General features: G+C 39.9%; 3 protein-coding genes and 1 non-coding gene across 5 annotated transcripts in view; 1 reads left to right on the top strand and 3 right to left on the bottom strand.

Moving 5' to 3' along the window:
• LOC124146003 (ubiquitin carboxyl-terminal hydrolase 38-like) overlaps positions 1–2,790 on the bottom strand; it is a 62,253-nt gene extending 59,463 nt beyond the window's left edge. The window contains exon 1 of the mRNA XM_046516018.2: positions 2,696–2,790. The gene's annotated coding sequence lies outside the window, so the exon portion shown is untranslated. The remainder of the gene's footprint in view (positions 1–2,695) is intronic.
• A 152-nt stretch (positions 2,791–2,942) lies between these two features.
• LOC124145987 lies at positions 2,943–6,385 on the bottom strand. The gene is made up of 2 exons (XM_046515993.2): positions 6,354–6,385; positions 2,943–4,702 (listed from the first exon to the last, which is right to left on the bottom strand). The coding sequence occupies exon 2, from the start codon at positions 4,699–4,701 to the stop codon at positions 4,039–4,041; it is 663 nt and encodes a 220-aa protein (XP_046371949.2). The 5' UTR covers position 4,702; positions 6,354–6,385; the 3' UTR covers positions 2,943–4,038.
• On the top strand, positions 3,066–3,137 carry Trnam-cau. The gene has a single exon. It is a non-coding gene; the product is annotated as a tRNA-Met (tRNA).
• Positions 6,386–11,148: 4,763 nt separating the features above from the next.
• On the bottom strand, positions 11,149–15,195 carry LOC124145988. Of its 2 annotated transcripts, none has more exons than XM_046515995.2 (2): positions 14,968–15,195; positions 11,149–12,707 (listed from the first exon to the last, which is right to left on the bottom strand). In XM_046515995.2, the coding sequence occupies exon 2, from the start codon at positions 12,693–12,695 to the stop codon at positions 12,042–12,044; it is 654 nt and encodes a 217-aa protein (XP_046371951.1). In that variant the 5' UTR covers positions 12,696–12,707; positions 14,968–15,195; the 3' UTR covers positions 11,149–12,041. The 2 variants fall into 2 exon arrangements, with proteins under 2 accessions (XP_046371951.1, XP_046371950.1); XM_046515994.2 differs by having other exon boundaries at positions 15,004–15,191.
• Between the last annotated feature and the right edge of the window lie 7,598 nt (positions 15,196–22,793).

The following is a 22,793-nucleotide window of genomic DNA, read 5'->3' as shown; positions in this document are numbered from 1 at the left end:
ATCTTGATTATCGATCAGATCGTCCTGGGCGCCACCATTTTGTGTGAAGCAAACGCAAGTGATGGAATCTGATTGGTCCATAGGAGAGGCTTAAAAGGGACATAACTGGTAATAGCTACTGGTGATGCTACGATCGTGCCCAGTATTTCCAGCCTAGTTCGGCAAGGGTGGAAACTGGACTTTTAAAGTCAGTTAACTCTCTCGCCTCGGGAAGATGGGGAACCCATTTCTTATTTGATTTTTCGATACGAAAATCTGTGCTTGACTTTTGCTGTCAAAATTTCAATAAATTGTTATATTTACTGGAATACATCTACGTGCTGTAAATCACCTGTTCCAAAAGAAAGTAATCACTTGCTTTTAATCACTTGTTATCAAATATTTGTCTTTCAATAGTATAGATAACCTAGGTAATGTATTTAAAACGAAACAAAAAAAACAATTACTTTTGCATGAAAAATATTAAATATACCATACAAATATTTGATCACATGCATTTCCTTGTTAAGTCAATAAATACTACACTGTATAGTTAAAATTCAACTGTTAAAACCGCTTGTCCCACACGATTTTAGATGTAAAAACTGATGCAAACCTTTATGGGTTTTTTATATATGTACATTGTAATAATTTTATAAAATGCGAAAATAAAGACTACAGCATTGACACAAATGCAATCCAAAAAATATAACAGCGGAACTCTGTGCTTTATGAAAACTGTAACATTGAGCAAACTCTCGCCGGGTGAATACAAAGGCTAACCACTCCCAACTAGAGTATGAACTAAGATTAGCTGCCCCTGAGTTATCAATATGGTCACGGTCATAACTATAGCCTGCCGACACCTTCCATTTTCATCCTTCCCAAATTATCGAAAAGGTATGTTGTTTCACACTTCTTCAGCATGGACTTGGATTGAAATACATTTTAAGCTATTGACTCCATAGTTGTGTGGATCGCTGGCGATATTAAGAACATTTCTGACGTGAAATCATTGAAGCGTTCTTTGTGTTTTTAATCACACAGTTTAACAAAATGAAATGTCAATGTTTGAACGTAAAGCAGACTAATTGTTTGGCAAACTATCTATGGTAAAGTATGCCTCCATCTTGGATGAAAATAAAATAAACTTACAACAGGTATGGGGCTATCTTAGATTTACGACAAACTTAAGATATCTTAGGGCTACGATAGTTTCTAAAATAGGCTACAATAGCCTACTATTTCCTTACGATAACTTTATGATAATTTTAGGGCTATTACGATCGTTTTGAAAATCTAGACCCTGAAATCTATCCTTAGCCCTTGGATCCCCTTTTCGATCAATCACCACTTCACGATCATTAGGGGTAAGGTTAGTGGCTATTAGATTACCCAAACTCTATTAGCCCTTGGATCCCCTTCATGATCTATGAACCCTAGCTTTACGATCATTAGGGTTAGGTGCCCATTTGTGGCTATTTCAGATTCTATAGTGGCTCCTAATATTCTTCACACAAAAACTTACCCTTGTGTCGTCACAAGCCATTCTTATATGCCTCCCTTGTTCCTTACTATTATCCACATTATCCTTATGGTGTTCCCTACCACACTTTTCTGTCACAAAAATCACCCGATGAATTATTAAAGACCATGTCAATCGACGTCGGATGCCTGGAGCTGTTTCCTGTTCGCGCCATATCGGCTCATTCCTCACCACTCGGTATCTTGAAGATTACGAAGAGTGTGCCACATGACATCGGGATCACTTGTAAGTGTAGGTAGACTCAAGTCACGAGACACCATGCCTACCTGTGACCTTCGTAAGTGTCTGTCATCTATTCTACCCTTTTCGTTCAGTTCCTTAACAGGGTAGGCAAGACCAGGTATATTTGCACTTAATATTACAGTGTGGACGTCACGTTCAGTCGGTTAGCTATCACGAGTAATTAAGCATCCGACAGATTCTCACAAAAACTGGTTGCTTGTCTTTGAGACACATGACCTATGTCAGATATCTTCCTCACGAGTTGTGGTACTGTATTATAAAGGTGCTCCCTGTTTTGAATATATATCCTGACTAAATTTCAGTTACATCCATATAGGTTTCAGTGTCAATTTCGGTGTATTTCGCATCAAACATTTGGCTTGACATTCATTGTATGGCCAAAAAGGTAGAGAAGCATGCACTTTACTCATCTCGCCATATTGAAGGACTCAATGTTAAGCTGAGATGATTGTGGTGATGATGTTTATTATGTTCAGTTTTTGCACAGTTTGACATTTTAATTCACAGTTGAAAAGGGATGTTTTCTTGGGACTATATGTGGTCCCGTGCCATGAAGATCGAAAGCATGGAAAGAAGTAGATCCAACTGTTCTTTGCATTTAAACTTCTACAAAAAAAACTTGTAAAACGGCAGAAATCCAAAACTCATATGACTTTGTGTTCATGATGTAAATTTAGGCGGGTTTTTATCAACCATGACTTGAGCATGTTGATCAGATATTCAAGACAAAATATATAAGTTCCCCAGCTTATAGCTCTAGCAATCTAAAGCATCGGACGTTTGTGTGTTATGCATAGGATTGATACTACTGATAGGCCTGTGTGTTTATGAGTCACGACTCATTGATACTGTTGAATCTGAAAGCATTTCTGTAACTATTGAAACCTGTTTTACATTTTCAAGATTCAATATGAAATAAAGTCTTACCACTTGGTCCGTCCACTTGTAATTTGTTATTTGCTTATGTCATTGTGCCATCAGGATATTTTCACGAAACCGTCTGCTAAACCGGAAGTAATTTAGTTAATTCCCTTGAAAATCATCATCTGGATTCACCGTAAAACTGCGCGTCCGCATGGGCACGCTTAGAATCGACGTACTTGCTGGCAGAAGCCTAGTCAAATATATTTCGGAAAAGAACATTCGAAGTCTTATATTCCAATTAAATGCACATTTTATTCAATATTGAGGTAAAAAAACGATAAAAGCGTGTGGAAACATAATCACACCCGAAGCAAGACCGACTTTGCTTTTGATGTTTACCTTTTAACCTTATATTCGCATCCGATGAACAAGGAGCAGAGTGGCGCAGTGGAAGCGTGCTGGGCCCATAACCCAGAGGTCCGTGGATCGAAACCACGCTCTGCTACACGTTTTTTATTTTTCGTTGAATCTCTTACTTTTCCGCTTGTTTTTTAAACATTATTTTCAAAAGTTATGCAACAATTGAAAAACAATCCTCTTCACTGTACGTAGACTGAATCAGGCTAAATACTACCTTAACCATTAAACAAACAAACTAAACAAAACGAAAACCTAGCATTATGCATTGATACTCTTTTCCCCAAAAAATGTTTCTAAAGGATTATTCAAACAAACAATGAAGATAAACAGCATACACCTCAAAAAATACAATTTGGAAACAAAAACTGAATCCAATGTTATTTAGTGACGGAAAAAGAAATGTTGATGGAAGGTTCAATAGGAAGCGATGGCGTTAAAACTTCGGGGCATGAAATATCCAATAATCCTGCAAATCTCTATAATTCCTGCAAATATTTTCTCTCTCTCTCTCTCTCTCTCGCACCCGATTGCTCCAATCATACCCAACTTGTAATGGCTTATAGTTACATCGTAGAACTACATTCTCTTTCTTGTAACAGTACAGTTAGGAAGCAGGGTAACGGTGATTTAGAGTTTATTTCTCTGTACACGGTATACATAACACAATAATACTGAAATCAGGTAAGCAATAATATACCATGATGTATTAATCTGAAGCACTTGGTTAACTACCTAATAATTAAAGGGTTAACCATATTAATCGTTGAATTATTGAATTGTGGTATACTCTCACTCTGCGTCATGTCAATTTAAGAATGAAACACGAGAAATCAAATCCAACATACCATACAATTAGTTTCCCTCACCAAACAGACTAAAACAGTCTTAAAACAGTCCTGTTTGATGTTTTTGTGATGTTTATGTATTATGCATAGGACATGACACTATTGATAGGCCTCACTGATATGCATGCAAGGCCTATGTGTTTATGAGTCACGACTAGTCAATAGCTGATGGATATCTTCACAATTTGGTAGTAACGGGAGGCAGCTCAATCCCATTTTTTTCCGGCACCCTCGACTTGATTTCCTCAATAGGTGCATACCCACCATTAACTGGCCGCCATCTTCACTCATCTCTGCCCTCCTCGTCGCCTCATACTTGTCAATGAGCCCCTCCCCCTTGCCCTGATGTCTTTCATACCAGAAACAAAGGAAAGAGAGGATGGCAAATGTTACAGCAGCAGCAATGGCACCAACAACGACCGAGGGAATGTACTTCTTCGTCAGGTCCCCCCAATATGGACCGTGTATGTTAATTCCTTTACGGATGCTGTAGGTCAGATTACCCTGCACAAATACAAGGCAGTTATAGACGCCAAAATCTTCATCTTGGACATGCTTGACCAGGATCCAGTGGCCACTAGAGGATATGTCAATCTTGGAATGGTCATCGTGTGGTCGGATGATCTCGCCGCTCGGTAGCGTCCAGAGGAGGGTTGTTCCTGTCGGCATCCTGTCTGGGTTGAAGACGTCATTGTCACAGGTTAGGTTTTGTTGTTGATCAAAGAGGACGTCGTAGACCCAGTGGTCGGAGTGAGCGTCCACCAGACTGAGGAGGACCAGTATGAGGACGAGCTGGAGGGCCATGCTGAAAGAACACAGTTTGATACCTCTTATGCATAGTGAGTTAGGCAATACAAAGAACACACTTTGATACCTCTTATCTATAGTGGATTTGGCAATACAGAGAACACAGTTTGATACCTCTTATCCATGCATAGTGAGTTAGGTAATACAAAGAACACAGTTTGATACCTCTTATCAATGCATATTGAGTTAGGTAATACAAAGAACACAGTTTAATACCTCTTATCCATAGTGAGTTTGTCCGTACAAATAACACAGTTTGATACCTCTCAACCATAGTGAGTTTGTCAATACAAATAACACAGTTAGATACCTCTTATCTATGCATAGTGAGTTAGGTAATACAAAGAACACAGTTTGATACCTATTATCCATAGTGAGTTAGACAATTCAAAGAACATAGTTTGATACCTATAATCCATAGTGAGTTAGACAATTCAAAGAACACAATTTGATACCTCTTGTCCATAGTGAGTTAGGCAATTCAAAGAACACAGTTTGATACCTCTTGTCCATGCATAGTGAGTTTGGCAATACAAAGAACACAGTTTGATACCTCTTATCCATAGTGAGTTAGGCAATTTAAATACATGACACTTTTTCTATTGATGACAACTTCTTTATTCTTTGTAACGATGTCTTCCAGGGCTACTTCTTGTCCCTTCATCAGGTGGATACTGACTAGGCGTGTTGATTCTAATATATAGTCATGCTGATATGTCTACAGAAGGTAGGATTAATGTACACAGATAACCGTATAACGAAACTAATGGAATTGATGGGAGAGAAACCTCCACTCAATATGCTTACTCAGCATTCATCTGATGAAGGAGCAGGAAATAATCTTGAAACGTCATTACAGAGAATTAAATAGTTGTTATCCATAGGAAATGTCATGTATTCATGTTCTTCCAACTTCTAAATGCCTATCAAAGACTTCTGTTCTATTTTGTTTTACAGATCCACGGACCCTAAGCTGATGAAAAGTGAAGACAAAATCTATTAATATCAACTCTTTTTCATCTTGACGAATGCAAACATAAGGTGTTGACGAAAACATTGTGTGCATACAATATGTAACATCTTCAGAAGTCCTATTAGAAAAACAGAGAAATATGTCTTTTATTTCTATCAATTTTTTTTCTCTCCATGCAACAATATTTATAAACACCCAAAAACCAAAACTGCGGGGAATAGAACGGTCTTGGGTTTGAAAAGTCCATGCTAAAACCATCATGCTATCCAAAAACATGACTTAAAGGGCAAAAGATAAATAATCAGGTAACAGCCTTTGAGATACTGGTTTGTAGGTAGGTGATTTTGTTTTTGTAGAATTATTTTGACAACTATAGTTACAAAAGTGACAGAACACATAAAGGCACACGTGAAGTCACAGGGCTGTCAAAGAAGCTCTATACAAAATGGCATATAATGAATTGCATGGTGAAACATGCAAAAAACATATTTCACACTGTGTTAGTCCCTCAACGAAGAATATTAAGAACCTCTATAAGTATAAGGGATATATTTTTTCATTACTGTAATTAATAAACACTATAGCAAACACATACATTGCATGATAACATTATTTCAGCCCGTACTCCTTAATTTAAGATGAATTCAACATTGAACAATAGCATCACATACATCACCTTGTAGTCGTCTTCCTATCCGGACAGTGGGCTGTGTGTGACTGAGGCCCTTCACACATTGTACACCATGTATTCCATCCTGATACCACATTTCATGTAATTTTAGCACCACTCATCTTTCACTCATAATGATAACTTTACATAATAATAACCTAAACATATTAGTCTCGTGAAATGCATGCTTATTTCTGTGTGCACCCTTACCACCTGAGACCCGTGAAGATTCCGGGGTACAATAGGTCTTCAGCAACCCATACTTGCCGTATTATGGTGATTATGCTTGTCGTAAAAGGCGACTAGCGGGATCGGGTGGTCAGACTCGCTGACGTGGTTGATGCATGTCATCGATCCCAATTGCGTGGATCGATGCTCATGATATTAATCACTGGATTGTCTGGTCCAGACTCGATTATTTACAGACCGCCGTCATATTGCTTGAATATTGTTGAGTGCGGCGTTAGACAACAAACCAACCAACCAACCTTACCACCTGATTGATTAGGCCACAGAAAAATAATTATTAGATTTCCATACACATTTTATCAAACAATGTGAGGCATTTCCATTTTTTTAGAAATATTTAAAAAAAAGTTCAAGGCATCTGCGGACATTAACTGTTGACGTGACTCACGCGGGGCATGATCGTTTGGTAGGATTACTTATGCGTGGTGTATTTCATCAATTAAAACAACATGGCAATTCACATAGATCATCTTCTCCGCATGAATGTGAGATGGGGTGTTTCGTAGTGGCATAATTAATATATTATGGCCTCATCCCATTTTTCAATATTTGACTCAAAGCTCCAGATACGCTGCGTATATATTTCGTAAAATAGCAAACGTATTTAGTGAAATACATGTACTCATAATAAATCACTGTAACCCACTTCATTTTTAGTTGCTCGCGTACAAATATTATTTATCTAAAAAAAACCAACAGAATAACGACGCCGTATGTAATCACCTAATGTAGCCTTCCAGCTTGCATACTTTTATTTCTTTATATTTTTATTTGCTTAATGAATGCAGGCATTAAGTATACATGTACTCTACTGCAGTTAATAATGAAAAAACGTGCTACGTCCTCGCTTAACTTTAAAGAAGACACGAATCGTATATTGGGGCATCACATTAATAGACGCAAATGACAAGTGACCTGAAACAGAGTTTTAAACAGAATTATGTTTAAAAAGGCCCACTCATTGGTTTATAAATACCCAAAGTGAATGATAACATGTTAGTAAATACGCACTGGCTAAAAGAATTATCTGGAGCCAATAATTTGGGCTGATGTATACAAATCACCCTGGGTCCCATTCCACAAAGCGACCATAGCGCTATGACGATCGTAACTCCCTTACTTTAACATAGATTTACGATGATCGTAGCGCTATGACGATCGTAACTCCCTTACTTTAACATAGATTTACGATGATCGTAGCGCTATGACGATCGTAACTCCCTTACTTTAACATAGATCTACGATTATCGTAGCGCTAAGACCACTTTGTGGAACGGGGCCCTGGGCATTAAATACATTGACTACGTTAGTGTGCGTGGTTCAGCACAGATCTGACGGTCCTCTACGGATGATCAACATCCAAAGTGGAACTAATAGCACCCACTCATTGCTGGACATGCAGACCGCTCGAACAACACCTGCTGTATGTTCACGTAGGTATTGTTCATGTTGGGGTCGCTGACCCTGCTGTAATGGTAGTTAGTGGTAGACGCTGTGCCTGTTTCATTCCTTAGATAATACGGAGTGAGTGAATGTTGTTTAGAGCCACTGTTAACATTATCCCAGCAACATCATGGCAGCATGGTCATTATTGTGTTTGAAGGCAAGAGCAATGATCCATCAGGGCATGGTGACACAGTGACAGCACGGCAATGGTCCATCAGGGCATGGTGACACAGTGACAGCACGACAATGGTCCATCAGGGCATGGTGACACAGTGACAGCACGGCAATGATCCATCAGGGCATGGTGACACAGTGACAGCACGGCAATGGTCCATCAGGGCATGGTGACACAGTGACAGCACGGCAATGATCCATCAGGGCATGGTGACACAGTGACAGCAAGACCAATGATCCATCAGGGCATGGTGACACAGTGACAGCACGGCAATGATCCATCAGGGCATGGTGACACAGTGACAGCACGGCAATGATCCATCAGGGCATGGTGACACAGTGACAGCACGGCAATGGTCCATCAGGGCATTGTGACACAGTGACAGCACGGCATTGATCCATCAGGGCATGGTGACACAGTGACAGCACGACAATGGTCCATCAGGGCATGGTGACACAGTGACAGCACGACAATGATCCATCAGGACAAATTGACACGCAGTGAAAGCAAGACCAATGATCCATCAGGGCATATTGACACACGGTGAAAGCAAGACCAATGATCCACCAGGACATATTGACACGCAGTTATAACAAGACCAATGGTCCATCAGGGCATGGTGACACACAGTGAAAGCAAGACCAATGATCCATCAGGGCATATTGACACGCAGTTATAACAAGACCAATGGTCCATCAGGGCATGGTGACACACAGTGAAGGCAAGACCAATGATCCATCAGGGCATATTGACACGCAGTGAAGGCAAGACCAATGATCCATCAGGGCATGGTGACACACATTGAAGGCAAGACCAATGATCCATCAGGGCATACTGACACGCAGTTATAACAAGACCAATGATCCACCAGGGCATGGTGACACACAGTGAAGGCAAGACCAATGATCCATCAGGGCATATTGACACGCAGTTATAACAAGACCAATGGTCCATCAGGGCATGGTGACACACAGTGAAGGCAAGACCAATGATCCATCAGGGCATATTGACACGCAGTGAAGGCAAGACCAATGATCCATCAGGGCATGGTGACACACAGTGAAGGCAAGACCAATGATCCATCAGGGCATACTGACACGCAGTTATAACAAGACCAATGATCCACCAGGGCATGGTGACACACAGTGAAGGCAAGACCAATGATCCATCAGGGCATATTGACACGCAGTTATAACAAGACCAATGGTCCATCAGGGCATGGTGACACACAGTGAAGGCAAGATCAATGATCCATCAGGGCATATTGACACGCAGTGAAGGCAAGACCAATGATCCATCAGGGCATGGTGACACACAGTGAAGGCAAGACCAATGATCCATCAGGGCATACTGACACGCAGTTATAACAAGACCAGTGATCCACCAGGGCATGGTGACACAAAGTGAAAGCAAGACCAATGATCCATCAGGGCATGATGAGAAAGAGTCTGCCAGGCTACCAAATCTGACCATCCAGTTCTCTTCATCAGCTTTTACAGCAAGCATTGGTTACTGCGGATGTATTCTTCCCAGAATCCAGGGCTGACAATTTGGGACATATGAATTAGAAATAACATGCTGCAATCGCAAGATGTAACAATGCAACAAATATTATGTGAACATTGTGTGAATGTGTTCTTATTCGGGAAGAAAGAGGGAAACAAAAGCTCGCTGATTCGTTTCCCCCCAAAATTAACTTCTAGCAGGACTTCTAGTCTCGATCGTGATATTCTCACAGCATCAATAATAATATTTTTAGTGTACATTATATTTGAAATGTTGATGCACGTCTGATTGTGTTTTGTTTATTTGTCGTAATACTGAACACAGCAATATTCAGATGGTGGTCTTTAAATGGCGTCTGAACCAGGCAACCAATCCACCCCTTCGGGGTACAATGACACGCAATCAGCCAAGTCATAGAGCCTGCCTACCAGATCCATAAGGTCATCTCTTGTGACCAGCTTATGTTGCTGAGGAGTGAGTGAGTGAGTGAGTGAGTTGGGTTTAACGCCGCTTTTAACAGTATTCCAGTCATATCACGGCGTGTCAGCTTAATGTGAGGAAAGCCTGAAGTGATGCAAGTCTCAGACGTTTACCACTTCGGTGAAACCCACGAGCACGGGTATTGTGCTCAACAAACCTAGAAACATAATTGGGGCGAACCGGGATTCGAACCCACAATCATAGGTTTCTGGCGTGCCTAAGGGACGCAACTCTGCACAGCGAATCGCGGCGCCTTAGACGACTGGGCCACCCATGCCCCAATGTTGCTGAGGAACAACTCATAGAGATGAAGAGAGGGAGGGAGCGTGCCGGAATACCAGTAGTGAGCATCCACCAAATTGCAGATATAAGATACATTACCTATATGATCGTTTACCACCATTGTACATTCCATGGGTACTGGTTTCACCATAATAAAATGTTTAGAAAATGTATAACAGGGGGTGTTTACTCAAACCACACACAGCCAGTTAAGTGTATTTTCAGTGATCGAGTGGTAGAGAACAATATCCCTTCTACCTCTCTGTTTTCTGTAAAAAAAAAGAATCTGTACTATACACATGAAAGTTCAGACTGTCATGTCCATGTTTGGTCTAAGAAGGGGCTTTTATAAAGACTGTACTTACAAACTGCCCTAGAAGTTTATCAGGGATATCGGTATGAACCGACACATACATGAAACAGGGTTATCCATGTGTGGATGATTACCCCCCGTTAGCGTCATTTTGTCTCCATATCACTCTGGGTATACCTCAAAACTACTATGGTGGTTTTTATTTCCAGCGGTACCTGTACACATGATAGAATTGCTCACACTTGTATGAACCTAATGAAGTACAGTTGGTTACGGATGAACAAGAATAAGGTATGTTTATACCTTACAGATCATGCATACGATATAATTTTTAAAAATAAACACATTTATTGTGTTATACTGTTTTATTATCATAATGAATTCATATACATGAAGTCTATGAACATATGAGTATAAAGATATCCGGTTAAAACTTCCAACTGTTTAATTACAAAAAAACCCAAAACAGTATAGCTAGTACGAAATAACCCTAAAGTAGTCATACAATATGGTGTACTAATAATATATATGTCACACAACTTTCAGCTTAGTTACGTTCAAAGTTATAAAGGGACAATAACATTGTGGTTGATGAAGAGTTGTCTCCCTTGGTTTCCACATTTAGTGACCATTTAGTGTTATTTCACAAATCAATTGAGGAAATACAAATTATACACACATTTAAGGGGTGGTTTGAGAGAGGGATTTGTGCCGCTCTTAGCAACATTCCAGCAATACACAAGAAATGAGCTTTACACATTGTACGTATGTGGGGACGAAGAAGGTACTTTGTTTAGGTCCTCAGTTTTGTATATAGGGCAATATATTGTAGGCAAAATAAATGAACTCTTTTGTTAACATGAGGTGAGCAACTGATTTTATTGAAATTCTTGAATCAACATTTTTGAGTTTTCAGTATATAAACATATCTCTTTCACAGACGATCAAATGTGCAAGACCAGGTGTGAATAGTGTTTTTTATGACCTCTGTTTCCTCTGCTTTTACTAATAAAGACAAACCTTTCTGAATCAAATGTTCAAATTCGTAACAATGTCTTAACAGTAAGCACACCCACTATCTTTCACTGATCTTGCAACAAGTAAAAATGTCAAAGACAGTTCTGTCATCATTGCCATGGTCAAAAGCACTGAGACCTATAGAAAAGGAAATATAAATGTATGCATTTGGTGGCATTAACTCATAGCTGTATCAACAGTTCAAACTCAGACTCATATATGGCGTCTACAGTTTCGTAGCCAGATCGTTCCTTATTTCGGTATAAATTGGTACGTTTCCATTTTCCGGTGCTGTCTTAGTGTCGACTTGGACGTCACCCAACTCCACCGCAGCATTGTCGACACCAAGGTCAGACTTCCAGAGAGTGGACGCTTTCACTCTTTCATCCTCATCCGTATCCAAGGTGCTGTTTCTGCCAATCCAGTAGCAGAACCCCATCATGATTAAAAAGACCACGGCTGCTGCTACTGCCCCGACAATAAAGTTCATGCGGTACTTCGCTGTCAGGTCCCCCCAGTATGGACCATTCAGGTTGATGCCTGTCTGAACTATTTGATATCCATACTGGCTGCTGTAGATGATACAGTTGTAGATACCAAAGTCAACATCGTCAACCTTCTTCACCGTTATCTGTCTGCCTTCGTCAAAGACAGTCACTCTGTCATGGTCGTCGGAAGTTTTCACGAGGTCGCCGTTAGGAAGCAGCCACATCAGAAGGTATCCAGTCATCTGTGTTGTATTGGGGTCGAAGGAATTGTCCTTGCAGCTAAGGTTCGCAGGATGATCGTACATAACGATCACGCCTGAAACTTCTTCCTCTGCTGCCATGGCAACCATAAAAATGGCTGCCAAACAGATACACCATGTCCAAAACCCCATTGTTGAGCAAATCTGGAAAGAGAATAAAGGTGAGAAATATATTCTAACGGGCAATCTTGATCATATTCCGTGGCAGTAGGATAGAGGGCAGGTACAAACAGCAGTTCCTGAAGGTCAGCAAGCAGGTACTATGAGCATGAGTGAATGAGCAGGGTACACCAGAAATGGGCTTCACACATTGTACCTATGTGGGAAATCGAACCCGGATCTTTGGCTTGACGAGCGAACGCCTAACCACTAGGCTAGCGCATCGCCCCTCGTGTAAACATTATAATTTATCAGCAAACAATATATCTATGAGAGAGTGAAAAAATGATTTATACCATGCGGTAATACAGATTGACAGAGATGATTACGAGTACGATATGACGATATGACACATAATTAACCTAGGGAAACATGTGACAACACAATCCTCATTTTTATAACGGTCAATTTTTACAACAGGCAGCCCATTCAGTGATGTGGATGGGGACCAAAAACATAATATTTTTTTTACTTATATATCTCTTCAAGAGTTTTAGGTTAGATGTATGTATCTACAGTGTATAAACCGAAAATTTGAAAATGAATCATCATAGATTGTAGTACATATGTCTTTTATGAACAAAAATCAGCAACATTGAAGATAACAAAAATACAAATATCAATGTTTGTAAGATATGTATGCTTTCTCAATAGCTTTGTTTCTTTTGCACTGGATTCTAGTCGTTTTAACACCTTGTCTAAGTGAAATCAGCTTAGTCAGGGCATGTCCTCCCGAACAAACATCAACACGGTGGTTGGAAAAAACATGTTTCACACCTCTTAAATTGTACATGCAGAGACTTTTAGCAAATGCTTCCAAAATAACTTGCTGGTGACATTCTATGTGCTGAGAAACAGATCACTACTAAAACATTCCAATTTAATGGGCAAAGGGCTAAACTAATTCCCCTGACAAATAGCTTGGTGAGTAACTGCGAACTGTATCCTTCCCTCAGTGTACAAGATACGTGTCCCAAGACAGCATCTATATAGATTTCTATTTTTTCATATGAGATATATGGCCTAAAATATTCAGTGTATGAAATACCTGTCCCAAGACAGCATCTATATAGATTTCTAGTTTTTCATATGAGATATATGGCCTAAAATATTCAGTGTATGAAATACCTGTCCCAAGACAGCATCTATATAGATTTCTAGTTTTTCATATGAGATATATGGCCTAAAATATTCAGTGTATGAAATACCTGTCCCAAGACAGCATCTATATAGATTTCTTGGTTTTCATATGAGGTATATGGCCTAAAATATTCAGTGTACAAAATACCTGTCCCAAGACAGCATCCATATAGATTTCTTGGTTTTCATATGAGGTATATGGCCTAAAATATTCAGTGTACAAAATACCTGTCCCAAGACAGCATCCATATAGATTTCTTGGTTTTCATATGAGGTATATGGCCTAAAATATTCAGTGTACAGAAAACCTGTCCCAAGACAGCATCCATATAGATTTCTTGGTTTTCATATGAGGTATATGGCCTAAAATATTCAGTGTACAAAATACCTGTCCCAAGACAGCATCCATATAGGTTTCTTGGTTTTCATATGAGGTATATGGCCTAAAATATTCAGTGTACAAAATACCTGTCCAAAGACAGTATCTATATAGATTTCTTGGTTTTCATATGAGGTATATGGCCTAAAATATTCAGTGTATAGAATACCTGTTCCAAGACAGCATCCATATAGATTTCTTGGTTTTCATATGAGGTATATGGCCTAAAATATTCAATTAAACCCCATTTATTATATTCATCAATTGGTTAAATATGACTGTAGTCAAATAGTTCTACTTTGATGGAACAAAAGTAATGGAAAAGGACAAATTTGTTGTTGTTTAGAGATATGGATTTTTCAGAATATTTTTGAATATGTCACTTATAATTCATTTTTATGTTTGATTTTTTTAAAGACATGTCCATATTTGTCATTATTGTCACATCTAGCACCCCTAGATATGGGTTTTATTCATATAATTCATCCAACAAGTGTAAGGCAATAACATCCATTACTCGAGATACAGAGGGTTGTCTGGGATCTAAAAATGAACTCACATGAACACATATATGTACCCACACGAACAAACAATTATACTTCACATGTATAAATATGTATAAATTCCTATCAGAGTAATTCCAAATATATCTCCTTATACATACTAATGCCAATTTCAATTCGTAACAATCCTCTTTGAATTCAGACACTAAATTACAGTACTTACAGAAGAGAAGCGTCAAGTAAATCATGAAACTCTTACCCCCACAGAAGCAGTGACTCGCACAATGTGTCCCAATTGTCTGTTGTCTTCAGCTGCAAGATCTTGGACCCCACCATGGCCAGATCCGATCTCTAGGTAAACATGGTGTTCAGTATGGAGCCATGGTTGTTTACCTGTAATTCATGCCCCACAAAGCGTGTACATCTACCTGTGTCTGTCTACCTCGGTGTCTGTGCACCTGAATCTAGGCTAAGGCCAACACAAGACACCTGTTGTTCCCATCAGGAATCCTCGGACATTCATTTCTTTTATTTTGAGCATTTTCTGATTTTATAATTTGAGTTTTCTTCACACAAAAATGTAATTATTGTTTTTCTTGGAACAATTATGCTATTGCAATAGCTATCTACATTATAGTTTGTTAATTTTATTATTTATCACATTTTTCAAACACTATTAACTATTGAAATGACACTGAGTACATAAAGTTGTAAAGAAGCAGTCTTTCAGACATTAAACAATTAAATTTCAAACATTAAACAGTTTGTTTAAAACAAAACAAAATACTTCAAAATATGTTGGTCTTCCTTTCCTTCCAAGTACATTTCAGGAACAGTATTTTTATCTACATTTCAATTATATACATATACAATCAGTAAATGACTACAAATCTGTTTGTGTCACAATACTGTTTTAATATCACTGAAAATACCACATCATAAACTCTCTATGAATATAAAATCTAAACAACTTAAATCATTAAAAGTTGAATCTGCACCCCTTGGTAAAGACCCTCCTGGCTTTATGCAAATGTATGGGTCACACAGTGACCTCAGAGGTGTATCAAGTTTCAACCAATCATGATGACTCGAATATTGTTGATTTACCCCAGGACTTAGATGGTCCTATGAATGTAAGAGGTCATGTCAAGAACTAATATTTATCCAGGAAAACGTGATCTACCCAAAAAGGGGTCATCACACATTCAGAAAGTCCAGAGCTACAGATAAGCTGAATATTTGCGTAAAATACCTCCCCCCCCAAAAAAAACAAATAAATTAATAATATTCAATCCCAATTACTTTCAATTAACTTGCGTACAGAAACGCTTGCATTAAATGAAAAACTTAAATGTATAAAAACAGCACACGTAAATACCCAATGAAGCTTTTTCAGCATCGTACAAAGGAGCTAATTTCCGAAACACAATTACGAGCTAATTTACTTTCCAAGTTAAGCCTTTATATTGAGAACAGTTATATACATCTAAAACATTATTTAATTTTTAAAAATCTTGAAATGTTCACTAATTTTGGGAAAAAAACAATAGAATGATAAATATTGGTTACCCAATGAAAAATGTAATTACCCAATTAAAATAGAAACCCTAGAGTAAAAACTCAATTGCTCAAGAATTTATCTGGAGCTGGAAAGTTGAAGAAAATAGATTTCTTTCATTTTAAACTTCACTGCAGGTTACTGAAAATGAAATACTGTCCGTGAACAAAACTATTAACCATATAAAAAGATTAAATTACTTTAAAGCAACGCATTTGTGCTTTTTCCATGTGACTGCAGGGCACTCAAATTAAACATTAATTTTGCTTTTTTCCATAATTGGTATAAACATTTAATGTACATAGCATTGATACATTTTTCAAAAAAGATTTTTGTATATTCTATTGATTGTTGTTTTGAAGCTGTATGTGTTCAAATACTGAATAATGGCCCTAGTTGACAGTGCTCGGTGGAGCCCAGTTAAAAAAGATATATTTCATGTATCAAGTGTTGGCTGGAACATGACTTAAATATGAAATATATCAGTTTTCTCTATTGAAATCCCTTCTGTACACTTATGAATTATGTAGCTCTGAAATCATAAGGAGGTTCGTGCAAGGTGTGACGACTTTGAACAAGAACATATAAACTGATATGTTTGGAATGCTGGCTCCATTATCGTCACAGCCTCATATTTTTGTAAACAAAAATAAATCTTATGTTGCCATTATGATGCAGACATGATTTTACTGTTGACTAACTTCTTGAAGTGGCTCAGAATGAGCAATGCATGATATAGGATAAGGGCCCTATTTTTGTCCCACTGGAAATGTCAAATTATAAAGTTACAGAAAACTTTGAAAATATGGTATGAACATATCAGACATGTTAAAATGGTTGACAACTGTCCTTTTTGTTTGTTTGGTATGATCAAGTACATAATTTCTCTACACAAAAAACATCACCCCTAAATGTTTTCTCCCCACCTCAACCTACCCTTTCTCCCTATCAAACACCACACCCCACCCTTTCTCTCTATCAAACACCACACCCCACCCTTTCTCTCTATCAAACACCTCACCCCACCCTTTCTCTCTACCAAACACCACACCCCACCCTTTCTCTCTATCAAACACCTCACCCCACCCTTTCTCTCTACCAAACACCTCACCCCACCCTTTCTCCCTATCAAACACCTCACCCCACCCTTTCTCTCTATCAAACACCACACCCCACCCTTTCTCTCTATCAAACACCTCACCCCACCCTTTCTCTCTACCAAACACCTCACCCCACCCTTTCTCCCTATCAAACACCTCACCCCACCCTTTCTCTCTACCAAACACCTCACCCCACCCTTTCTCTCTACCAAACACCTCACCCCACTCTTTCTCTCTATCAAACACCACACCCTTTCTCTCTACCAAACACCTCACCCCACCCTTTCTCTCTACCACACACCTCACCCCACTCTTTCTCCCTATCGAACACCACACCCCACCCTTTCTCTCTACCAATCACCACACCCCACCCTTTCTCTCTATCAAACACCTCACCCCATCCTTTCTCTCTACCAAACACCTCACCCCACTCTTTCTCTCTACCAAACACCTCACCCCACCCTTTCTCTCTACCAAACACCTCACCCCACCCTTTCTCTCTACCAAACACCTCACCCCACTCTTTCTCTCTACCAAACACCTCACCCCATCCTTTCTCTCTACCAAACACCTCACCCCACTCTTTCTCTCTACCAAACACCTCACCCCACCCTTTCTCTCTACCAAACACCTCACCCCACCCTTTCTCTCTACCAAACACCTCACCCCACTCTTTCTCTCTACCAAACACCACACCCCACCCTTTCTCCCTATCAAACACCACACCCCACCCTTTCTCTCTACCAAACACCACACCCCACCCTTTCTCCCTATCAAACACCCCACCCCACCCTTTCTCCCTATCAAACACCACACCCCACCCTTTCTCTCTACCAAACACCTCACCCCACCCTTTCTCCCTATCAAACACCACACCCCACCCTTTCTCTCTATCAAACACCACACCCCACTTTTTCTCTCTATCAAACACCACACCCCACCCTTTCTCCCTATCAAACACCACACCCCACCCTTTCTCTCTATCAAACACCACACCCCACCCTTTCTCTCTACCAAACACCTCACCCCACCCTTTCTCTCTACCAAACATCACACCCCACCCTTTCTCTCTACCAAACACCTCACCCCACCCTTTCTCTCTACCAAACACCTCACCCCACCCTTTCTCTCTACCAAACACCACACCCCACCCTTTCTCTCTATCAAACACCACACCCCACCCTTTCTCTCTACCAAACACCTCACCCCACCCTTTCTCCCTATCAAACACCACACCCCACCCTTTCTCTCTACCAAACACCTCACCCCACCCTTTCTCTCTACCAAACACCTCACCCCACCCTTTCTCTCTACCAAACACCACACCCCACCCTTTCTCTCTATCAAACACCACACCCCACCCTTTCTCTCTACCAAACACCTCACCCCACCCTTTCTCCCTATCAAACACCACACCCCACCCTTTCTCTCTACCAAACACCTCACCCCACCCTTTCTCTCTATCAAACACCACACCCCACCCTTTCTCCCTATCGAACACCTCACCCCACCCTTTCTCCCTATCGAACACCACACCCAATTATTTCCCTATACAAAATCCTCACCCCACCCCATCCAAATTTCATTACCAAACCGCTCACCACATCTTTTCTCTCTACCACACACCTCACCCCATTCTTTCTCTCTACCAAACACCTCAAACTTTCTCTCTACAAAGCACCTCACCCCACCCTTTCTCTCTACCAAACACCTCACCCCACCCTTTCTCTCTACCAAACACCTCACCCCACCCTTTCTCTCTACCAAACACCTCACCCTACTCTTTCTCTCTACCAAACACCTCACCCCACCCTTTCTCTCTACCAAACACCTCAACCAACTGTTTCTCTCACCAAACACCTCACCCAACTCTTTCTCTCTACCAAACACCTCGTCCAACTCTTTCTCTCTACCAAACACCTCACCAAACTTTCTCTCTACCAAACACTTCATCCCATTCTTTCTCTCTACCAAACACCTCACCCCATTCTTTCTCTATACCAAACACCCCACCCCATTCTTTCTCTAACCAAACACCTCACCCAACTCTTTCTCTCTACCAAACACCTCACCCAACTCATTCTCTCTACAAAACACTTCATCCCACCTTTTTTCTCTACCAAACCTTCTCCACAACTCCACCATACAACACTATACCCCTGTGGCTGCTCTCTAACTTTAACAACACCCCACCCCCATTTCTCATCCCTCTTTTCCCACTGCACATTTGAGGCGGTGGGGTAGCCAAGTGGTTAAAGCGTTCGCTAGTCATGCAAAAGACCTTGGTTCAATTTCCCACATGGGTACAATGTGTGAAGCCCATTTCTGGTATCCCCTGCCATGATATTGCTGGAATATTGCTGAAAGCTGTGTAAAACCATACTCACTCACTTACTCACAACACACCTCTCTACATTTTCTCCACCTTCTACATATGCTGCATATACTCTCATATGAGTATGTAGGCAGTCCTAGGATTATGTCCCTTTGACTGTCGAGCCAAAGATGACAAGATGTGGTTTTTAAAGGATTACAAGGGAAGTAACTCTTCTTTTACTACTAATACAATGGGTAGTGAGGTGAGGTGGAATAGAATTTGACATCACGTTCAAGATCATAGCACTTATACAGTGATGTGTGTGTGCTTGTTCTTGTCAGGAATAAAGTAGGTCTTATAGTGGTAGCCCATGGAGATACCATGCTGCAGAGTAACATCGAATCCCCATTCAGACAAAGTTTTTAGACTGAGCCAACCAGTCCTTGTTTTAGCCCCTAAATGCTGAGTGCCAGGCAGGGTACCATCTTTTAACGTAAATGGGTTTGCACCTTGTCAGTTACTGAGTTAAACCTGTACAATTGAACCAACAGGCACACTAATGGCCAACAGTCTTTCCATCTGTCCATACAGTGTGGGTCCGATGTTGCAAAATGGTGACCCGTCTATGCATTATCCTCTCAAAACTGTTTACTCACAGACAATCAGGGTACTTGGAACTTGGTCGATCACTAATCCCTACAGAGGTCTCCCCAGTGAGTGAGGGAAGGTCTAACATGGTCAGAAATATTCCAACTGTTGCATGGTGGTCAGTAATTAAACAAGTCTTATCCTGGCAATCCAGTGCCTGAAGGCATGCTCATGTTCCATGGGGTTGGATGATATTCAGTTTAACATGGATACCCCACTCAACAACAGTTAACTGACTTTGAGCTGACCAGTCCTTGTTTGATCCCCTGATTGCCAAGCACCAGGTAGGGTAACAACAAATAACATCTTTTGTCACAATATTGTCTGTCAATGAAAAAAACATAAGGCTAAAAAAATAATAGTCTTGGTTCTCATGTTTTGTTTTTATTTCCATTTTTTATAAAAAACACAAAAAATCCTTAAATATTACAAGTCCAATGGTAGTTAAAAACTGTATTCCAGTATTGTACCCATCAAGGAATACATTTATGTAGTGAGGCCCTTTCCCAGGTTCATCGTACACAACTTTTTATTTGGGTACATACTAGTTTGAACAACCCCCCCCCCCCCCCCCCCAAACAAGACATCGCCAACCTGCACTATATTTTCAGAAGCCCTTGCCTGAGAACCAATTCTTTTATTTTTTTAAGACTAAACTAAGTTTAATTTAAGAAATCAGAGATGTGATTGCTGCTATTTTGTTTGAATCAGATGCAAGTGATATAAAGAATCTAATTGGTCAATAAGAGGGACATAGAAGTGACATAACCTGTAATCACCACTGGTGGCGCTACAATCGAACCATGAAATTGCAGACTATTTCGGCAAGGTTGGAAACTGGACTTTAACAGTCAGTTAACTCCCTTGCCTCAGGAAGATGTATCCAACAGTAAAGAAGTGGGTAAACAAGTCAGCAGGCTAAAGGTTAATGACCAGCAGCAGGCAGAGTAACAACAAGGACCATCTTTTGTCTTTTGCTGTGATGCGGCTCGGGATCAAACCACCAACCTTCCGCTCTCTAGATGCAAATTAGTCTACCTGTGTTTGTTCATCCACAGGACAAGTGTCTGTTCATCCACAGAACAACTAGCTACTGGTTACAATATTTAACCAGGTTTCTAAAACAATCAGAATTCATCCCATGAATATCTGGTATCCATTAAACATGTATTATTACATAAATGTAAAGTCGATCAATATGGACTTCCTGTAAGGCTGCATGAGAAAATATTTCTTGGGCACATTTTTTCCAAAGATGAGGAGGGACATTTTTTTGTAAACAGAAGTGAAGAGGTAGGAAAAATTGTTATATTTTCCCCTCCAAGAATACCAAGAAACATAAGTGGGCATTGAACGCAGCTGTTAATATGAATGTGTCGTGGGGAGGGCGGCACATATGGTCAAGGCTCTGCCATTCATAGATCCATATTCCGATCCAACCTACCTCCCTAGCAACTGTTGCTAGAACAGAGTGAGTTTGGTTTAATGCTGCTGTCGGTCCTCATTTCAGCCACCAGGTTCCACCCCAACCCCCCTGACCCTAGTTTAACCACAAAATGTATATCTGTTGGTTTGCAGAATTTCTGTAGATTAATGTCTTAACTTTAAGATGTGAGTTACATTAAGTAACTTGCGGGGACATGGACCTCATTCAAAAAGCCATGTGCTACATCTGTCATCCGTTCATGCCGAAATGACTTAAGATGCTCTTCGCACCACAAACTCTTCGTGGATGGGACCCTAGGTCTTTCAGCCAGTTTTCTTGGTTCATACCTTGGCTTAAACCAGGTTGAGTTTTCGCTCTGAATGACATTGTTTCAGGTTTAAACTCAATGAATTGATTTAAAGAAGGATTTGTATATTTCATCTTATGATATAAGGATCAAACAAATCGATATTTGCTCTCAGCGATGCCATGGTTACTGTGCCTAGGAAAATGAACATGGTAAGAAGAGTTAATGACCTTTGTATAGTCCTTGTTGAACTGTTGCTGCATTACGTTGGATTAAAACTTGGTTGAAATGTCATTGAATGACCTTGATTTGAACCTTGCTAAAATGTGTCTGAAGGATCTTGGTTTAACCTTCATGAAATGCTCGGTTTAAACCTAGTTGACATGTTGCTGAATGACCTTGGTTTAAATTTTGATGAATGTCATAGAATGACTTTGGTCTAAGCCGTGATGAAATGTCATAGAATGACTTTGGTTCAAGCCTTCATGAAATGTCATAGAATGACTTTTGTCTAAACCTTGATGAAATGTCATAGAATGACTTTGGTTTAAATCTTGATGAAATGTCATAGAATGACTTTGGTGTAAACCTTCCTAAACTTGCTGAATGACCTTTATTAAACCTTGTTCAAATGTTGCTGAATAATTTGCTTTCAACTTCCCTTGCTGTTCGACCCCAATAAAGAAATACCTC

The sequence above is a fragment of the Haliotis rufescens genome, unplaced genomic scaffold (genome assembly GCF_023055435.1).
Source record: "Haliotis rufescens isolate VD_foot unplaced genomic scaffold, xgHalRufe1.0.p SCAF_7, whole genome shotgun sequence".
Lineage (NCBI taxonomy): Eukaryota > Metazoa > Mollusca > Gastropoda > Lepetellida > Haliotidae > Haliotis > Haliotis rufescens.
The sequence above is the reverse complement of the archived record's forward strand: the minus strand, read 5'-3'. Positions and strand labels throughout refer to the sequence as shown.